This window comes from Thunnus albacares, chromosome 6, assembly GCF_914725855.1.
Source record: "Thunnus albacares chromosome 6, fThuAlb1.1, whole genome shotgun sequence".
Taxonomy (NCBI): Eukaryota; Metazoa; Chordata; class Actinopteri; order Scombriformes; family Scombridae; genus Thunnus; species Thunnus albacares.
In genome coordinates, this window is record NC_058111.1 from 2,588,455 (window position 1) to 2,604,547 (window position 16,093).

The window sequence follows — 16,093 nt, forward strand, 5'->3', positions numbered from 1 at the left end:
ATGTTTAGCGTGTATGAGGCTTAACTGCTTTACAACACTGTTGGCAGCTGCTGAAACAGTTCCTGTAAGAACCTGCAGCTCTGGACGTTCTGAAATGTCACCTAAAAGAGAAGAAAACGAGGTTCTTATATGGGTTATATACCGTGTGGAAAAAATATTCTCATTTAACACTCTCTGCTCGGAAATTCCTCCTGTCAGGATGTCTGGAGTTTAAATGAATTTTAAATACTTCTTGGGAGTCTCTCTCTCTGTGCCAACAACGGTCAGGACAGGTGTAGTCTGGGTGGAAACGATACGTTTCTCATGTAGTTGTGACAGAAAGAAGAGGATATAAGTATATTTTTAAACACGAGAGGATGTGTTTTATTAGAGGAGGAACCAGGAGAAAAACTGTCAATCAACTGCAGGAAAAGCTTTTTTTGTGGTCCTTGAAGGATGGGTGCAGCTTCCTGACGTCTTGTTTTCACAGCGAGATTCGGATACAGTTTCTCCAGATTTGACTGACACTTAATCGGCCGATCGGAGACCAAAACCTGCCAAAACATCATAAAAATATCCCGATATTTAGCTTCACTGTGGACGGGAATGTTTTATACTTTTGTATGCAGAAGAAGAAGAAGAATACAGCGTTCAGGAGATGCTTTATTCGTTAGTAGGAGCTCACTTTAAGGGGGATAAAATAGTTTAATGATACGTCTCCAAATCTTATCGGACTCAACGGATCAAATTCTGATGATAAAATGAGTCATCATTTTACAGCTGTTCCTTTCCCACACACACATGATTGTATGTGTGTGTGTGGGAAAATGCCTTTTTTGGGGCCTGTGCGCATCAAACGACAAGACAGGAAGTTGTAATTACAAACAAACAGACAAAATAAGATGCAATAAACACAACTTAAAGTGATGAAATGTATTTTAATGTTTCAAAACACACCGAAGAGGAAACTTTACCTAAAACTCTTGATCAATTCAAAAAGGGGAAGTTGTTTTTTTTTTAAAGTTTCAGAGAGTTTAAAAGAAGTAAAATACATCACAGCTGATGATGATGAAAATAGAAACTTGTTCAGGATGTGGATGTACAGATGATGCAATGGGAGTCTTTTTGGATACGTGCAGCTTGTTTCATAACGAAAAAATGGAAGAATTAACTAAATAAGGGAAGAAGAGTTATCATTGTGTCAGTCAGTCAGTGGTGATCACACACTCTGCACCACTGCACACACACACACACACACACACTTCCTGTTCACACTCAGGAAGACTGAAGGTTTACAGTCCAACTTCATTTAATGATCAGAAAATCATTTGACTCGCTGGACTGTTTGCTGCAGGACGGTTTGATTGATCAGCAGGTTGGTAGAGAACTTTTTTTTTTTGAGTAGAGAACCGTTGGTTGTAATTAACACACACACACACAGACACACACACACACAGAGAGGTCTTGTTGGCCGGCAGGTTATTTTGGAAACAGTTTAAAAGTGCAGGTGTGTGGATGGTTTTTAGCTTTAACTTGGGGAAAACACAGCGCCAGTGCACGCACACATTCACATTGTGTTCATGCATGTGTGTGTGTGTGTGTGTGTGCACGTGCGTGTGTGTGTGTGTATGTGTGTGTAACTCAGTAAAACCAGCAGAGCAGCAGACAAGGTAAAACTCTCCATCTGACTGTTTAAAGCTCCGATGTGCTGATTTTAATCAGTAAATGAGAAACGTTGATGTTGTATCAGCCGCTCTGGAGGGAAATCTACTGTATGGATTTTTGGATCGATTGATCGATCGATTAGAGATTGAACACTTCCTATCAGCTAGCAGTTAGCATGTTAGTCGAATACTTCTGCTTTTTATCAGACAGCTCATTTCAAACTGCTTCTAATCTTCCTGTTCAGCACTGATGAATCTAATAAGATTCAATATTTAATGTCATATCAACACATGGTTGTTATACTGTCGGTGAACTCAAGAGTATCACAATAAAAACAAGAACAGGTAAAATAACAAAATATACAAATCTAATTAATTAATATCACAATATAATGTATTTATAAGCAGATATAACAATTTTTAAGTGTTTATTAACGTTCAATATTGGTCATGAAGACATATTTTATATTATTACAGCTGTTTTATCTGTTTAAACAGCAGCAAACAGAGTTTTCTACTCTAGAACAGAGTCTTTATTTCAGCCCAGCAGTGATCTGAGACGTGTATTAAACATGAGACTGGTCTCATTTAGTATTTTTGCGGTGACGTTTCAAGTGGTTTTTACTAATTTCTTGTGTTGGAAAGTTGGAAAGTCGCGTCTTTGGCACGACGGCGTTTGCTTCGTCGTCGAGTGAAGTGAACGAGACGCCTTCATCAGCACAAACTGAGTTTATTAGATGAACATGAGTTTAACTTTTTTACAGAGTGGTTTTCAATATTAATGTTGATGAGTCATCAGAGCTTCTAGTGTTGATTTCCTGCTACGTTTCTTTTTGTCTGGTTTCGTGATTAAAAAATCCTGTTTTTTAATTTAAGATTATTGATCTTCTGCTTCTGATCTGATATATTTGTTCAACTTTTTGGGGTAAAATTGGTTTTAATGTGTTTTCTTGATCGAATCATCAGCTGGACTAAAACGTTTCTGTCTTTCTGTGTCTCTGCAGCCGCCAAGCGTCCCTCCTCAGTCTCGTCTCTGAGTGGGATTGTGGGTAGGATGATGTCATCAGGCGAGCGAGGAGCTTCGTCCTCCTCCTGCACCTCCGTCAACACCGTCTGCTCGGACGGCGAGCGCCCGGCCTCCCTCTCCTCCTCCGCCTCCTCCGTTTCCCTGCAGGACGCCTCCCACTCCTCCTCCTCTTCGTCCTCCTCGTCCTCGCTGCCGTACGGCGCCGTGCCGACCTACAACGCCTGCTCGTCATCGTCTTCCACGCCGAAGAGGAACGGCTCGGACATCAGTCTGGACCTCACTCCCCTCGTCACGCCGCATGGAGGAGGAGGAGGAGGAGGAGTTCCTGGAGGAGGTGGCGTCTGTGTCGCCAAGGTGACCGGAGGCCACCCCTCTAATGGACACGTAGCCAATCCGATGGCGGCGACGGCGGCGGCGCCGGCCGTGCCCATGCCCAGGCAGCTGTCACGACAGGAGAGAGTGGTGATGGAGATCGTAGAGACGGAACAAGCCTACGTCAGAGATCTGAAGAGCATCGTGGAGGTAAAAACCAAACAACAACAACAACAAACGACACATATAACATGAAGAAAACAGGTTTACTGGATGGTTTTGGTGGATTTTGGTGTTTTGTGTCCTTCCAGTTTGGCTCCCATGAAAACAAATAATGAAGACCACTGGTTTACTATGAAAATAAAATCTATATTATTTCATAAAATAGTTCAAAAGGTGACCAAATGTCTTGTTTTGTTTGACACACAGTCAAAATCTCAAAGATATTCAGTTTACAATGTTGATCCGCAACGATAAGTTGATAAGTCGATTGATAGAAAATATATATTTTTAAAGGAAAAATGTGAAATATTTGCTTGTCGCAGCTTCTCAAATGTGAAGATTTGAAGCTTTTATGCATCATATGTGATAGAAAACTGTTGATTAGACAAAATATTTGACATTTTGAAGACGTCACCATGGCCTCTAAGAAATTATAACAAGCATTTTTCACTATTTTTGGACATTTTATAGACAAAATAATTAATCTACTAATCAGGAGAATAACTGCCAGATCAATCGATAATGAAAATAATCAGTTGCAGCCATAATGAAATGATCTGGAGCATATTTAGAACTAACCTGATTACTGAACGTATGTAAACTATATCAATAATGTATCATAGGAATCTTGTGAAACAGCCTCTTTTCAACTCATTTTAACTGGACTTAGTTTCAGACATAGATCAGTTTATAACACATTAATTTCTTTGCATTAAAAAAATCTACAGAAAACTGATTTTTAGTGATTTGAACTAAAAGTAGAAATCCTGCTAATACTTGACTCACTGCAGCCGTGGAGCTGCGGTTATAGAGAGAAGGAACAATCAATCACTCAATACTTCCTGAATGACGGGTCGGCCACGCCCCTTCCTCACGTGTGATGTCACAATATCACAAAAAAAAACAAAAAACCACAGAACTTTCCTTTAATGGCTGCAACAACAACAGCTGTAACTCTGGTTTCTAACATGAGATTATGTGAAGGAAGTGACACACGTTCAGCTCTGTGGCAACATGTATCGTACAGCTCCAGTCCCTACCAAACAACAACAACAACAACAACAACAGAGCAGCTGATTGGTTGCTATGGTTACCATGGTCATGGATTTACATTTAAAGGTTGTTTCGCTCATTAAAAGTACACGATGTGATGTGATGTAGGACACGAATAAATAGAAACAGAGCCGAGACCACAGTACAGCTGTGTGTGTGTGTGTGTGTGTGTGTGTGCATGTGTGTGTGCATGTGTGTGTGTGTGTGTGTGTGGGAGGGAGGAGCTGCTGTAGCCTAGATTTACTGGCCAGGTGTGAATGCCTGTGGGCCAGTTTACCTGCAGCTGGCCTCCACACACACACGCACACACACACATTACAGTGTTTTTATGATTGCGTGTGTGGTTCAATACTGAATGTGCATCTTCAGAACTCTGCAGACAGTCGACACAACAGCAACAATGGACCAAACTGACATGAGAGCGATTAAAACAAGACACTGTTATTAGTCTTTGGATCCGTTTCTAAACAAACTAACGTGACCAAACTCTTCCTGATGAAGGAACATGTGACCCAGTGCAGCGATGAGACTCACTGACATGTTTTTAATAAGATATATCAGGCTTTGGTTAACAATACTTGTTAGTAGATCAGTTCATTAAGTTGGTTTCCATCCCTCAATCAATGTGCATTAAAAAATCATGAGTAATAAGTTTTTACGCCTGGATGAGGTTGAAAAGTTGATGTAACAGTAAAAGCAAAATGTGACGATGACGTACAGGAAGCATGTGGCTTAGATGTCGTTGAAGCTTCCGCCTCACTGGAGAGACCAAACATGGCGGCGGACGTTTTCCCACCGTCAGCTCTCTTCTTCTTCTTCTTCATCGTCTCTGGGCAGCGTTCAGTACGTGTCTCTATATAACTGACACAGAGCTGCCATCAAAAACGCGTCCAAGACGCTGTGATGTCAGCAGATCCATCACCAGGATGTGATGTCACGTTTCCATCGCTTCTCCAAGACTCCTGACTGTCAACTCCGCTCATCACGTCTGTAAGATTTACTGTAATGCTCTCAACAACAGTAGTGAACGGAAACACACGTTCATGCACATTTTCAAAAATGTGCACCATATTTGGATGGAAAACTGATTATTGTTTGTTTGGCTCTGCAGATTGTTGGCAATAACAGAGCTGTCACTGCAGCAGAGATACTCTCTCAGAAGATGCTTTATACTTCTAAGTTTGGCTTTTACTCAACTTCCCAAACTATTACAAATATTTCACGCTTTTGGAAGCAAGTTTAAAGTTCTTCATTGAGTAAAATATGAACTTTTTTTTTTTTAAAAAGGGGAGTTCAGTTGTTTGATTGTGTTTTCAAATGTGTGTTTCATCCATCATTGGTCCAGGTGTACAAGCAGCCAGCCAGTCAGCCACGCTCTCTCTGTGTGTGTGTGTGTGTGTGTGTGTGAGTCAGTGTGTGTGTTAGTGTGTGTGTGTGTGTGTGTGTGTGTGTGTGTGTGAGTGTGTGTGTGTGTGTTAGTGTGTGTGTGTGTGTGTGTGTGTGTGTGTGTGTGTGCGCCTCCATCTGTCTGATTGGAGTGTGAAACATCCTTTTGAAGTAAAAGAGAGAATTTACAGCTGCTTTCATCCTCTGCCACGATTCTAACCACACACACACACACACACACACACACAGTGACTCACACACACACACACACACACACACTCGGCTGTCAGCAGGTTTATCAGCTGTCTGTCAGTTTCTTCTCTCTGACCTTCTGCAGAGGACTTTCTCTTTCTCTCATCATCACATCTTTCTTCTTTTGTCGGTTAATCCCTCCGGACTCTCTCTCTCTCTCTCTCTCTGTCTCTCTCTCTGTCTCTCTCTCTCTCTCTCTCTCTCTCTCCCTCTGTCTCTCTCTCTCTCTGTCTCTCTCTCTCTCTCTCTCTCTCTCTGTCTCTCTCTCTCTCTCTCTCTCTCTCTCTCTCTCTCTCTCTCTCTCTCTCTCTCTCTCTCTCTCTCTCTCTCTCTCTCTCTCTCTCTCTCTCTCTCTCTCTCTCTCTCTCTCTCTCTGTCTCTCTCTCTCTCTCTCTCGCTCAGAGGTCACTTTCAGAAACGACTGATGTCACTGGAGGAGTTTATTAGCGGGTTATTTGTAGATTCTTTTTGTTTTTTAAAAAAAGCCGTTAAACGTTGAGTAATTTTACATTTCCTATTCAGATTATATCCAAACATGGTTCATTCACTAACATCTGTGAGTATTTGTCTTCATTAGCCTCGTTGTTTATTATAAAGTCCAAATAATAGCCCTATTAGAACGAGTAAAGAAGAACCTGCCAATAGGGTGAAATTGTTTTAGTAACTTCTCCAAATGAAGATTAATGAACAGTTAATGAAGATAATGAAGATTAATTGAGATTCTAGAAATTCTACTTTCTACTGAAACAGTTTTATTTTAATTTGAAGCATTTGAAAAATATCTGGAGAGTGTTCTTGTGTTCTTGTGTCCTTAAATAAAGCAAAAATAAGCAAAGTAAGTCATTAGTTGGTGACTTTTAACCATCAGAGGAAAGTTTTGGTTTTTATGGGCGGATCTGCACCCAAATTTATGGAGGACACCTACATGTGCTGCTGTTCATGTTTTCAACAGCTGCCACCTGTCACCATGACAACCACGACACGTTCAACTGAAAGCCACCAGATAACACGGTCACTAGTTAAACCGAAACACCTGTTTCGGTTTAACTAGTGACCGTGTTATCTGGTGGCTTTCAGTTGAATGCGTCGTGGTTGCTCGTAGTAACGGCAGCTGGCTCCTAAAAGCCTCATCAGTTTTACTTTAATCAATCAATCAATGTGTTTATTATCTACACCAACCATTTACATAAGTTTCTTATAATGTGGGAAACAGAACGTAGTCTATAAGTTAGCCGTGCAGCTGTAGTTTATCTCGTGATTTTATACTTGGAAAGTGTCTCACATTCAACCAATGAACCTGTTTTGTCTTTGTGCACTAAAAGTAGAGTTTGTGGCTAAATGTTGTGTAAACTGTGTGGTCACATGACCTGTATTCACTGGGTTTGACTTGATTAATAAAGAAAATATGATATATTTTATATCAGATTAATTGATTGTTAGTCGCAGCTCTTGTCAGTAGACGTCAAACTGCGGCTTCAAAATGCAAAAAGAGCTTGAAAAACAAGTATTTACAATGATTCATTAGATGTTTGTTTGTTTGTTTCAAACTCAGCTGTGAGCATTTCAGTGTTGCATTGTGGGAAAACGGCGTCTATCAGAACGACACTCACAAAAAAACCCAAAAATAAACGCAGCGACTTCAGTCTGTGAACGCTGTGAACTGAAGAATCGAAGCAACAATCCCAGAAATCCTGACGGAGAGGAGGACTGATAGATGATAGGTGTGTGTGTGTGTGTGTGTGTGTGTGTGTGTGTATGTGTGTGTGTGTGTGTGTGTGTCGTCCTGTAATGTAAGCCTTCATTCCTGCTGCTCTCTGTATTTGAGGTTTTGCTGAAGTCTGGTTTTGATTGAGGCTACATGATGTCACGCTCGCTGGGAATCTGAACCAACTACCATAATAGGCCTGCGTGTGTGTGTGTGTGTGTGTGTGTGTGTGTGTGTGTGTGTGTGTGTGTGTGTGTGTGTTTGAGAACAATAACAACCCAGACGCACAGAAAGTGGAAAAGACGGAGCGAGGGAGAGTGAAAACAGCTCCTCTCCTCTCTGTCCTCTCTTAGAAACTCATTTTTCTACAAACTTTTTTAAGAAAAGTTTCTCATAAAAGTGAATCTCTGCTGAGATCACCGCACCTGGTTCAACTCATTTACATATTTTATCAGTTAAAGCTCGTTTTCTCCTCGTCCGTTTGCCTCGTTTCAAGAAACCGGGGGGAAAAAAAACAATCAGACAAAGTCCTGATTAAGTGGAATAATTTTTATCTGATTCGGAGATTTTCGTGTCGTTTTTTTTTTTAAAGAGAGAAAAATCAGTTGTGGAATGAACATGAGACTCTGAGTGCAGCAAGCAGGGATCCTGCTGTTGACCTGCAGCCAAGTGGGACAGGAAACTGTAGGGGAGGAGGAGAAACTGAAAGATGGGGGAGCGACAGATGAAGAGGAGGAGGGAGGGAGGGGGTGGGGGGGAGAAAGCAAGAGAGAGGAGGTGGGGATCAACGCTGGGATCGAAGGGAGATTTGGGGGGAACAAGAAAAGGGGGGAAGTAGAAAAACAGAGACAAAAACACAGAGAGAGAGAGAGAAGGAGCAAAAAGGAATAGAAGTGGGAAGAGAAGAGGAGGAGGAGGAAGAGGAGGAGGAGGAAACAGGAAGAGAAAGAAAGAAACAAGTGATGGAGAGTGAAAGACAAGACGACAAAAGAGGAATGTGAAGGAGAGAAAAAGGGAAGAGGTGAATTTCAGGTCGCTGAGAGGATTTGGGGAACGAGAAGGGAAAGACGAAGAGGAGGAGGAGGAGGAGGAGTAAAACACAGTTTACATTCACAGAAATATTTAGACCATAATTAGATGAAGTACAACCATCACAAATCAACCCTGTCTCATAAAAGTCATTAAAACTAAATTAATTTGCATTAGAAAATATGTTACATGAAATTAGTCCGTTTCTTTTTCTACAGTAGTCGTTGTCGAGGCGACTAAAAGCACGAGGTTAAGGTTAGAGGAGGATGGCGGCGCAAATATGTTTCTCTCAGAACATATTTACTGTTGAAAATTAGGAGTAAAGAGACAGAAAGGTCCAAACAGTTGGAGGCATCCTTAATGAGAAATGGATACTGTGTTCAGAGGCGGTTCCCCAGTTATTACTATGAAAGTTGCTCAGTGCAGAAGAGAGTCGGCCATGTTTGAACAGACAGAACGCCTCATTCACGTGTATTTGAATAGATAAAATAGATCTTTATTGTGGGAATTCGTCTTTGGCTCACCTAAAGATGGAGATACATGATTCAAACATAGAGACATGATCACATCACACATTAAAAACAGCTCATGTCTTAAATCTCCGCTGACCGTTTGTGTTTATTCACCATGACGGTACGATAGCTGTTAGCTGTGAGCTGTTAGCTGTGAGCTGCTAGCTGCTAGATATTAGCTGTGAGCTGCTAGCTGCTAGATGTTAGCTGTTAGCTGCTAGCTGTGAGATGTTAGCTGTTAGCTGTGAGCTGCTAGATGTTAGCTGCTAGCTGCTAGATGTTAGCTGCTAGTTGCTAGATGTTAACTGCTAGATGTTAGCTTCTAGCTGTGAGCGGCTAGCTGCTAGATGTTAACTGCTAGATGTTAGCTGCTAGTTGTTAGATGTTAACTGCTAGATGTTAGCTGCTAGCTGTGAGCGGCTAGCTGCTAGATGTTAACTGCTAGATGTTAGCTGCTAGCTACTAGATGTTTACTGCTAGATGTTAGCTGCTAGCAGCGGACGCAGCGACTGTGACTGTGGGAAAGTTTCTATTTGTGTTCAGTTCAGTTTCTGACTGAACTCTTGTTCTTTCTATTATTTCCCTCCAGTCTCTCTTCTTCTCCTCCTCTTGTCTCTGTACCTTTATGAAGCAGCAGATTCATAAAGCTCACGCAGACGTGTATTCATGTCTATTCACGCCGCTCTGGACGAATTCACATCTATTCATGTCTTTGCGTTGACTTAGTATGTAATCCTGCACGTCTAAAATCCGCTTTGTGTTTTGTCTGAACACAGACACCTCTGTGTTTTTGGGCCCAGTGAGCATGCTCAGTAGAGTCCTCCGCCAGCTGGCCGAGCCGACTAACTTCCTGTCAGCTCCTCGTCCACTTTAATGGGGATAAAATAATTTCATGAAGCGACTCTTTCAGACTTTCCGAATGTTATTGGCCCAAATGAATCACGTCGCAGCCCGGCAGTTCAAATTGTGAAGAAAAGAATAATAAAGCCAAAGAGAAGCGGCACAAATGATTCTGTTTCATTCAGATTCAGTTTTTGAGTATTTTCTGTGATTTCACAGCATCATAAAAACCTCACAGCTTCACTTCATGAATCACTAAATGAATGTTAACACTTCTGCTGTAGCAAAAAATACATATTTGTCCAAACACACTACAAATACTCATGTGAGTCGTCCTGGAAGTCAAACAACATATTTTGTAGTTTGCAAAACTTGTTGGTTATTAGCCATCATCTCCTCACTGAGGATTTGAATTATTGAATCTGACTAAATCTCTGACCCACTTTCAAACAAAGACACCAAACTCCTTCATTCTCTCTCTCTCTCTCTCTTTCTTTCTCTCAGTCCTCCGATCTCTCGTTTTTTAAATTCTTTCCAGCTTCTCTCTTCTTTCTTCATGTTGTTTGTTTTCACTAAACTTTTCCTCGTACATCTCTCCGTCTCTCTTCCTCATTCCTCCTGTCTTCTTCTCATCTTCCTGTTGAGCGCTATCATTTTTCACTCATCTCTCTCTCTCTTCACTCTGTTACTCTCTCTCTCTCTAATGTCTCTGAGTGTGTGTGTGTGTGTGTGTGTGTGTTTCCTGTTGCCTTTAAAAGGTGATGAATGTGGCCAAGGCCTCTCATTATATGCCTCATTATAGACACACACATACACACACACACACACACACACACACACACACACACACACACACACACACACACACAGTGCTTGTTTTTGTACCCAAGGAAAAAAAAAACAGTGTGTGTGTGTGTGTGTGTGTGTGTGTGTGTGTGTGTGTGTGTGTGTGTGTGTTTTTCTCCAGAAACACTTTATGACTTTATGATGATGGTAAACACAGTTCAGTTCGGTTTGATGGCTCGATGATAAAACATCTTTTTCCGACCAATCAGAAAGCCGTCTCATAGTGGGCGGAGCTAAACTAACCCCCCAGTAGGGAAAAGAGCGATGTGACCTTTAACCTTTAGTCACAGACAAACAAAACTGAGCCAATCAGAGCCTTAAAAGACCAAAAAACTATCCTGCGGTCTGATCCTGATATTACAGAAACAACAACAACAACTCTTTAAACAACATATTTCTTTGATTCAACACGACAAACATTAAATCAGCAGCTTCTATCAAAGCTTCTGAGTCATTTAAATAACTTACGAGCGGCTTTAATTAATGCAATCAGTCGACAGCTAAAAAACCAAATGATTAAAGAAAAGTCTTCACTTCCAGCAGCCGCTGCAGCAGCAGAACTGACGGGACCAGATCCTTTAATTTGATGCAGTGTATTAGATTATAGTAAAAATCTAATTATTTTCTTCTTGGTGACTGTGTAGAAGGACGTCATGTGGTCTAACACGGCTGACCTCAGCCTCTGCTGCTTCCTCACACTTTATATTTGTCTCTTTTTGCCAAAAATTTTTGTTTCCGTTTGGCCAAAAATTTTGTGTTTTTTCTTTGGCAGCTTCTCTGTGTTTTTAGTGTCGAGGCTTCTGTTTGGTTCAAATCTGTCAGTGTGTGTTTTGGTGGTATGTTACTAATAAAACTTGTGTGATGATGATGTGAATGTGAGCTAAAGTTCTCTTCTGTGGTCTCTGTCCTGACTCCTCTCCAGTGCAATCTGCTGTATAATTACCAGTCGCTACAGGAAATGACCTCATCTGAACGATGTCTGGTAAAGTTTCCATTACAACATGACTGACTGACTGACGGATTGATTTACTGACTGATACGCACACACACGCGTTTATTAACGACCAGCATCACATCAGACACATGACACAAAGGCTTAAAGTGCAGTGATCATCTGTCCTTATGTGTGCAGGGACCTGCAGCGCCTCCTAGAGGGCATCAGCTGGAATGTAATTACACATTGCAGCATGTTAATGAACACAAAATCCTCGGTTTTGGGTCAGTGTTTGGTACGTTTACAGCCTGTCCTCACAAGAAAAATGACAATTGAGGTCTTAAATTCAGGCTGGCAAACACAACCTGTAGTTACGTTGACATCATCTGGCGGCTGTAGTCATTAGTTCAGATGACGTCAGTATCAGGTGACTTGATAAGATGTTAAAGAGGTGGACGGACAGCGGACTACACTGCAAGAGAACCGCTGTTCGTTTCCTGTTTCCAAACCATGAGTTGTGGTGTTTACCGTTGCCATGACGAGTCGTATAAAGTTGTCATAACTTTAAGGAAGTATAAGCCACATTTCCAAGTGCCCAAACCATAAGCAAGTAGTTTTTTGTGCCTGAACCTAACCAGACTTTAACCACAGCGTTGTCACATCATAAAACATCATTATTTTTTTTTAACAGTGATGTATAACTGTTGTTTTGGAAAAGCGTGGAGTGTATTACTACAGCCGCTGGATGGTGTCAATGAAACTACTGGTCGTTTAGACTGTTGTTTTTTTTTTTATTTATGAGGATGTGTTGTTCCAGTACAGCAAGGAAACCAAACATGTAGATATAAAACAGCAGCTCATCGGCTTTTATTTCTTACTAAAGATGAAGATACATGATTCAAACATAGAGACATGATCACATCACACATTAAAAACAGCTCATGTCTTAAATCTCCGCTGACCGTTTGTGTTTATTCACCATGACGGTACGTTAGCTGTTAGCTGTTAGCTGCTAGCTGCTAGATGTTAGCTGTGAGCTGCTAGATGTTAGCTCTGAGCTGCTAGATGTTAGCTATGAGCTGTTAGCTGCTAGCTGTTAACTGCTAGATGTTAGCTGTGAGCTGCTAGCTGCTAGATGTTAGCTGCTAGTTGCTAGATGTTAACTGCTAGATGTTAGCTGCTAGCTGTGAGCGGCTAGCTGCTAGATGTTAACTGCTAGATGTTAGCTGCTAGTTGCTAGATGTTAGCTGCTAGAAGAACAAAAATATTATTTTCTTTTTAATAATACAAAACTATTAACCCAGTCTCCCTCACTCTTTCTATAAAAACAATGTAGCCGAGTTAAGTTGTGATAATGTCAAATTATTATTTACTCCAACGAGGGGAAAGTTAACACAAGTGAAACTCATCATACTGTAAACATCCGCACATCTCTGTTTATTTGTTCAGAGCTTTAATCAGCAGGTGTCAGACAGGTGCGTTGTTTAGCCCCGCCTCCTCTCTCTCTCTCCTGCACCACCTGTCAGACATCATCATGACGAGCTTTCATCCTCCGTCTTCAGATAAAGATCACAACACTCCTCTGATAATCAGCTTCAGTTTCTCCATTACATATTTACTTCCTGTTTTTCGTCTGTGTTGCTTCCTGTTTGACTTCCTGTCTGATGCCAGCCTCAGCACAGGTGGCTTCCTGTTTCGCGCCCGTCTGCTTTATATACTGAAAGGTTTGATAGACGAGGCCGGATGCTGCGTCTGAAGTTTGTCACAGAAGTCATCGGCTGCTGTTGTTGTTAAACTGATGATTTACAACTTTACATTTCTGTTGATCATTTTCTAAAGTTCATGTTTTGCTTGTTTTTGTCTTCTGCTTTTGGAATAAACTCTCTGTGACAGATTAACTGTCCTGCAGTAACTTTCTCAACATATTTCAACAAGTTATAAAGATCTCGTCAGACTTCTGTCTAATGAAAATGTCCCTCACAAAGGCCCAAAGGAAGATGCAACAAATAAATATCGAGCAAAGCGATGACAGACCGTAAACTAGAATCCCAAAAGATGATATTTTCTCGTTTGCACAAGTTAGTATTTTGTGGACAGAAGTGTCACAAGACACGAAACATTACTGGAATAATAAACTCTCCATTTACAAACATATTCTGCACATTTCCAGCCTCTATATTTATATTCTGGGGCTCTACTGGAATATCTTTGCATGATTTCCAGTTAAAAACTCCTTATTTATCTTCTACTGGTCCTTTATGCAGCCCCTCAGTTCAGCCTCTGTCTGAAACAGGCCGTCCCGTCTCTTTAAGCCCCGCCCTCCTGATGAGCCCGCTCTGTTCTGATTGGTCGGCTTTCAGGAAGCTTCCTCCGGCTCCGGAGGCTACGTAAACAAACTATAGTAGCAGGATTTCACTTCTTTTTCTCCTTCTTTACTCACAAATGTCAACTTCTCAAATCCATCCGTACATGTTGGAGCAACATGAACAACCTCAGCAACAGACGTGTGTTTACGCACGGCGAAGGAAGTTAACGAATCGCTGCTGACGAAGCTCTCAGGTCGGCTGAAACCTGGGCTTTTTTTGAACTTAGAGCATGTTTAACATCTGACATCACACTGGTACATAAATGACAGAATATGTCCCTTTAACAAGCTTCCTGCTGATCACATGCACACCACACAACACAACACGCCCTCAACAGATGGTTTACGCCCCCAAAAAAAATGTCCCATCATCACCGAACACTGTGCAGCAGCGCAGTAGGACGAGCTGCTGTAAAAGAAAATAGTTTCCATGACGCGTTGCCATGTGCAGTAAAGGTTTCATTAAACGATAACTGAATGGGGAAAAACATTTTTGTGAAGGAACTTTGGGTGTTTTGGTGACACCAGGAACGTTGTTACAAACCAAACAAGACAGTTAAACTACCAATAAAGAAGCTTTTTTTTCACATTTTGACTGACAGCCTCTCTCTCTCTGTCTCTCTCTCTCTCTCTCTCCCTGTGTGTCTGCAGGATTATCTCGGCTGTATAATCGACTGCGGCGCTCTGCCGTTGAAACCGGAGCAGGTCAGCACTCTGTTCTGCAACATAGAGGACATCTATGAGTTCAACAGGTGAGTCACCTCCATCCCTGAAGATGTAGTCGGTTTGTTTTCAAGATGAGCGATCGTGTCAGTCTCACCCTTCAGTCCAAATAGTTTCATTCAGTTCGATACTAAACTAGACCGACATCTGTTGTCTTTCACTGAGGCGGCGTCCTGCTGGACGAACAGCTGAATGTCTGAGATTTCATTCATATGTGAGAGAAGCTTCAAGGCTAAAAAAGCGACTGATTCTCTGTTTGTTCACCTCTACTCGATGTGTCCACGAGCAAGACACGGCTGCCTGCAGAGGTTCTTCTTTTTTTTCAGTGACCCCCTGTGGAGAAACACAATCAAATCATGAATATCTCTACCTCTCTTCCAACAGATAACTAGACGTTTGGTCTTATTGCTCCGTCGTTAGCTTAGCTGCAGTTTAAGGTTTAGGACGGTTTAAATTAATCTCTTAAAGAAGCTGAAGTTTAAACTGCACCTGCAACTTCCTGCTGTGTCCTGCAGGAATCACTTAAACAGAACTCTGATATTTAACATAAAGCTGCTGCAGACGAGAGAGAAGTTTAATCTTCAGAGTGAGGATCAGGTTTTATAGAAGCAGCAACGAGTGTGAATCAAATATTACTGAATAACACTGAACATACAACAAATTGAGAAACAGCTGAATTATAAAATATTTGAAGATAAAAGCGTCTCTGTGCAGAATCAGATGTTAAAAGATCACAAATTAAAACGGAGCCGAACCGCAGAGAGCTTTAAAAGTGAGTCGATGTAACGCAGCCACGACAAGGTATCTGTGTTTAGTGTTTGTCTGCTGCAGATCAACAGTCTCTGACAGGATGTAATATCAGATAAAAACGTTTTAGCTTATTGATTTTTTGCTGCTGGCAAATATGAGACAGGACATTTTTAAACAAACTACTAAAGCAAAGTGAACAAAGGACATTTGTAAACAACAGCAAACATCCATAGAAGAAGAACATAGTGCATCATCATCATCATAGCCTGGTCCCATCAGAGCTGATATATAAACATCTGAGGCTGATTCCATGGAGATACGCTGCAAGTCAGAGTCTTAAAAGTAGAAAAAAGGGGGTTTAGAGTCTTTAACTGACAGAAACAAACACATAGAGAGAGAAAAGAGGAAAGGTAACCTTATTTTCACACAACTATTTCTGAATATTTGCCAAAATTAATGTCATAAAAAGTGTCTGTAATGAATTATGGGTGAAA

General features: G+C 41.3%; 1 protein-coding gene across 5 annotated transcripts in view; it reads left to right on the forward strand.

The window, feature by feature from the left end:
- Positions 1-16,093, forward strand: part of plekhg2 (pleckstrin homology domain containing, family G (with RhoGef domain) member 2) — a 126,281-nt gene that overhangs the window by 41,956 nt on the left and 68,232 nt on the right. For all 5 annotated transcript variants that reach the window (XM_044353718.1, XM_044353719.1, XM_044353720.1 and 2 more), the window contains 2 exons: positions 2,648-3,192; positions 14,778-14,878. In XM_044353718.1, coding sequence (XP_044209653.1) covers positions 2,648-3,192; positions 14,778-14,878 — 646 coding nt within the window. The remainder of the gene's footprint in view (positions 1-2,647; positions 3,193-14,777; positions 14,879-16,093) is intronic.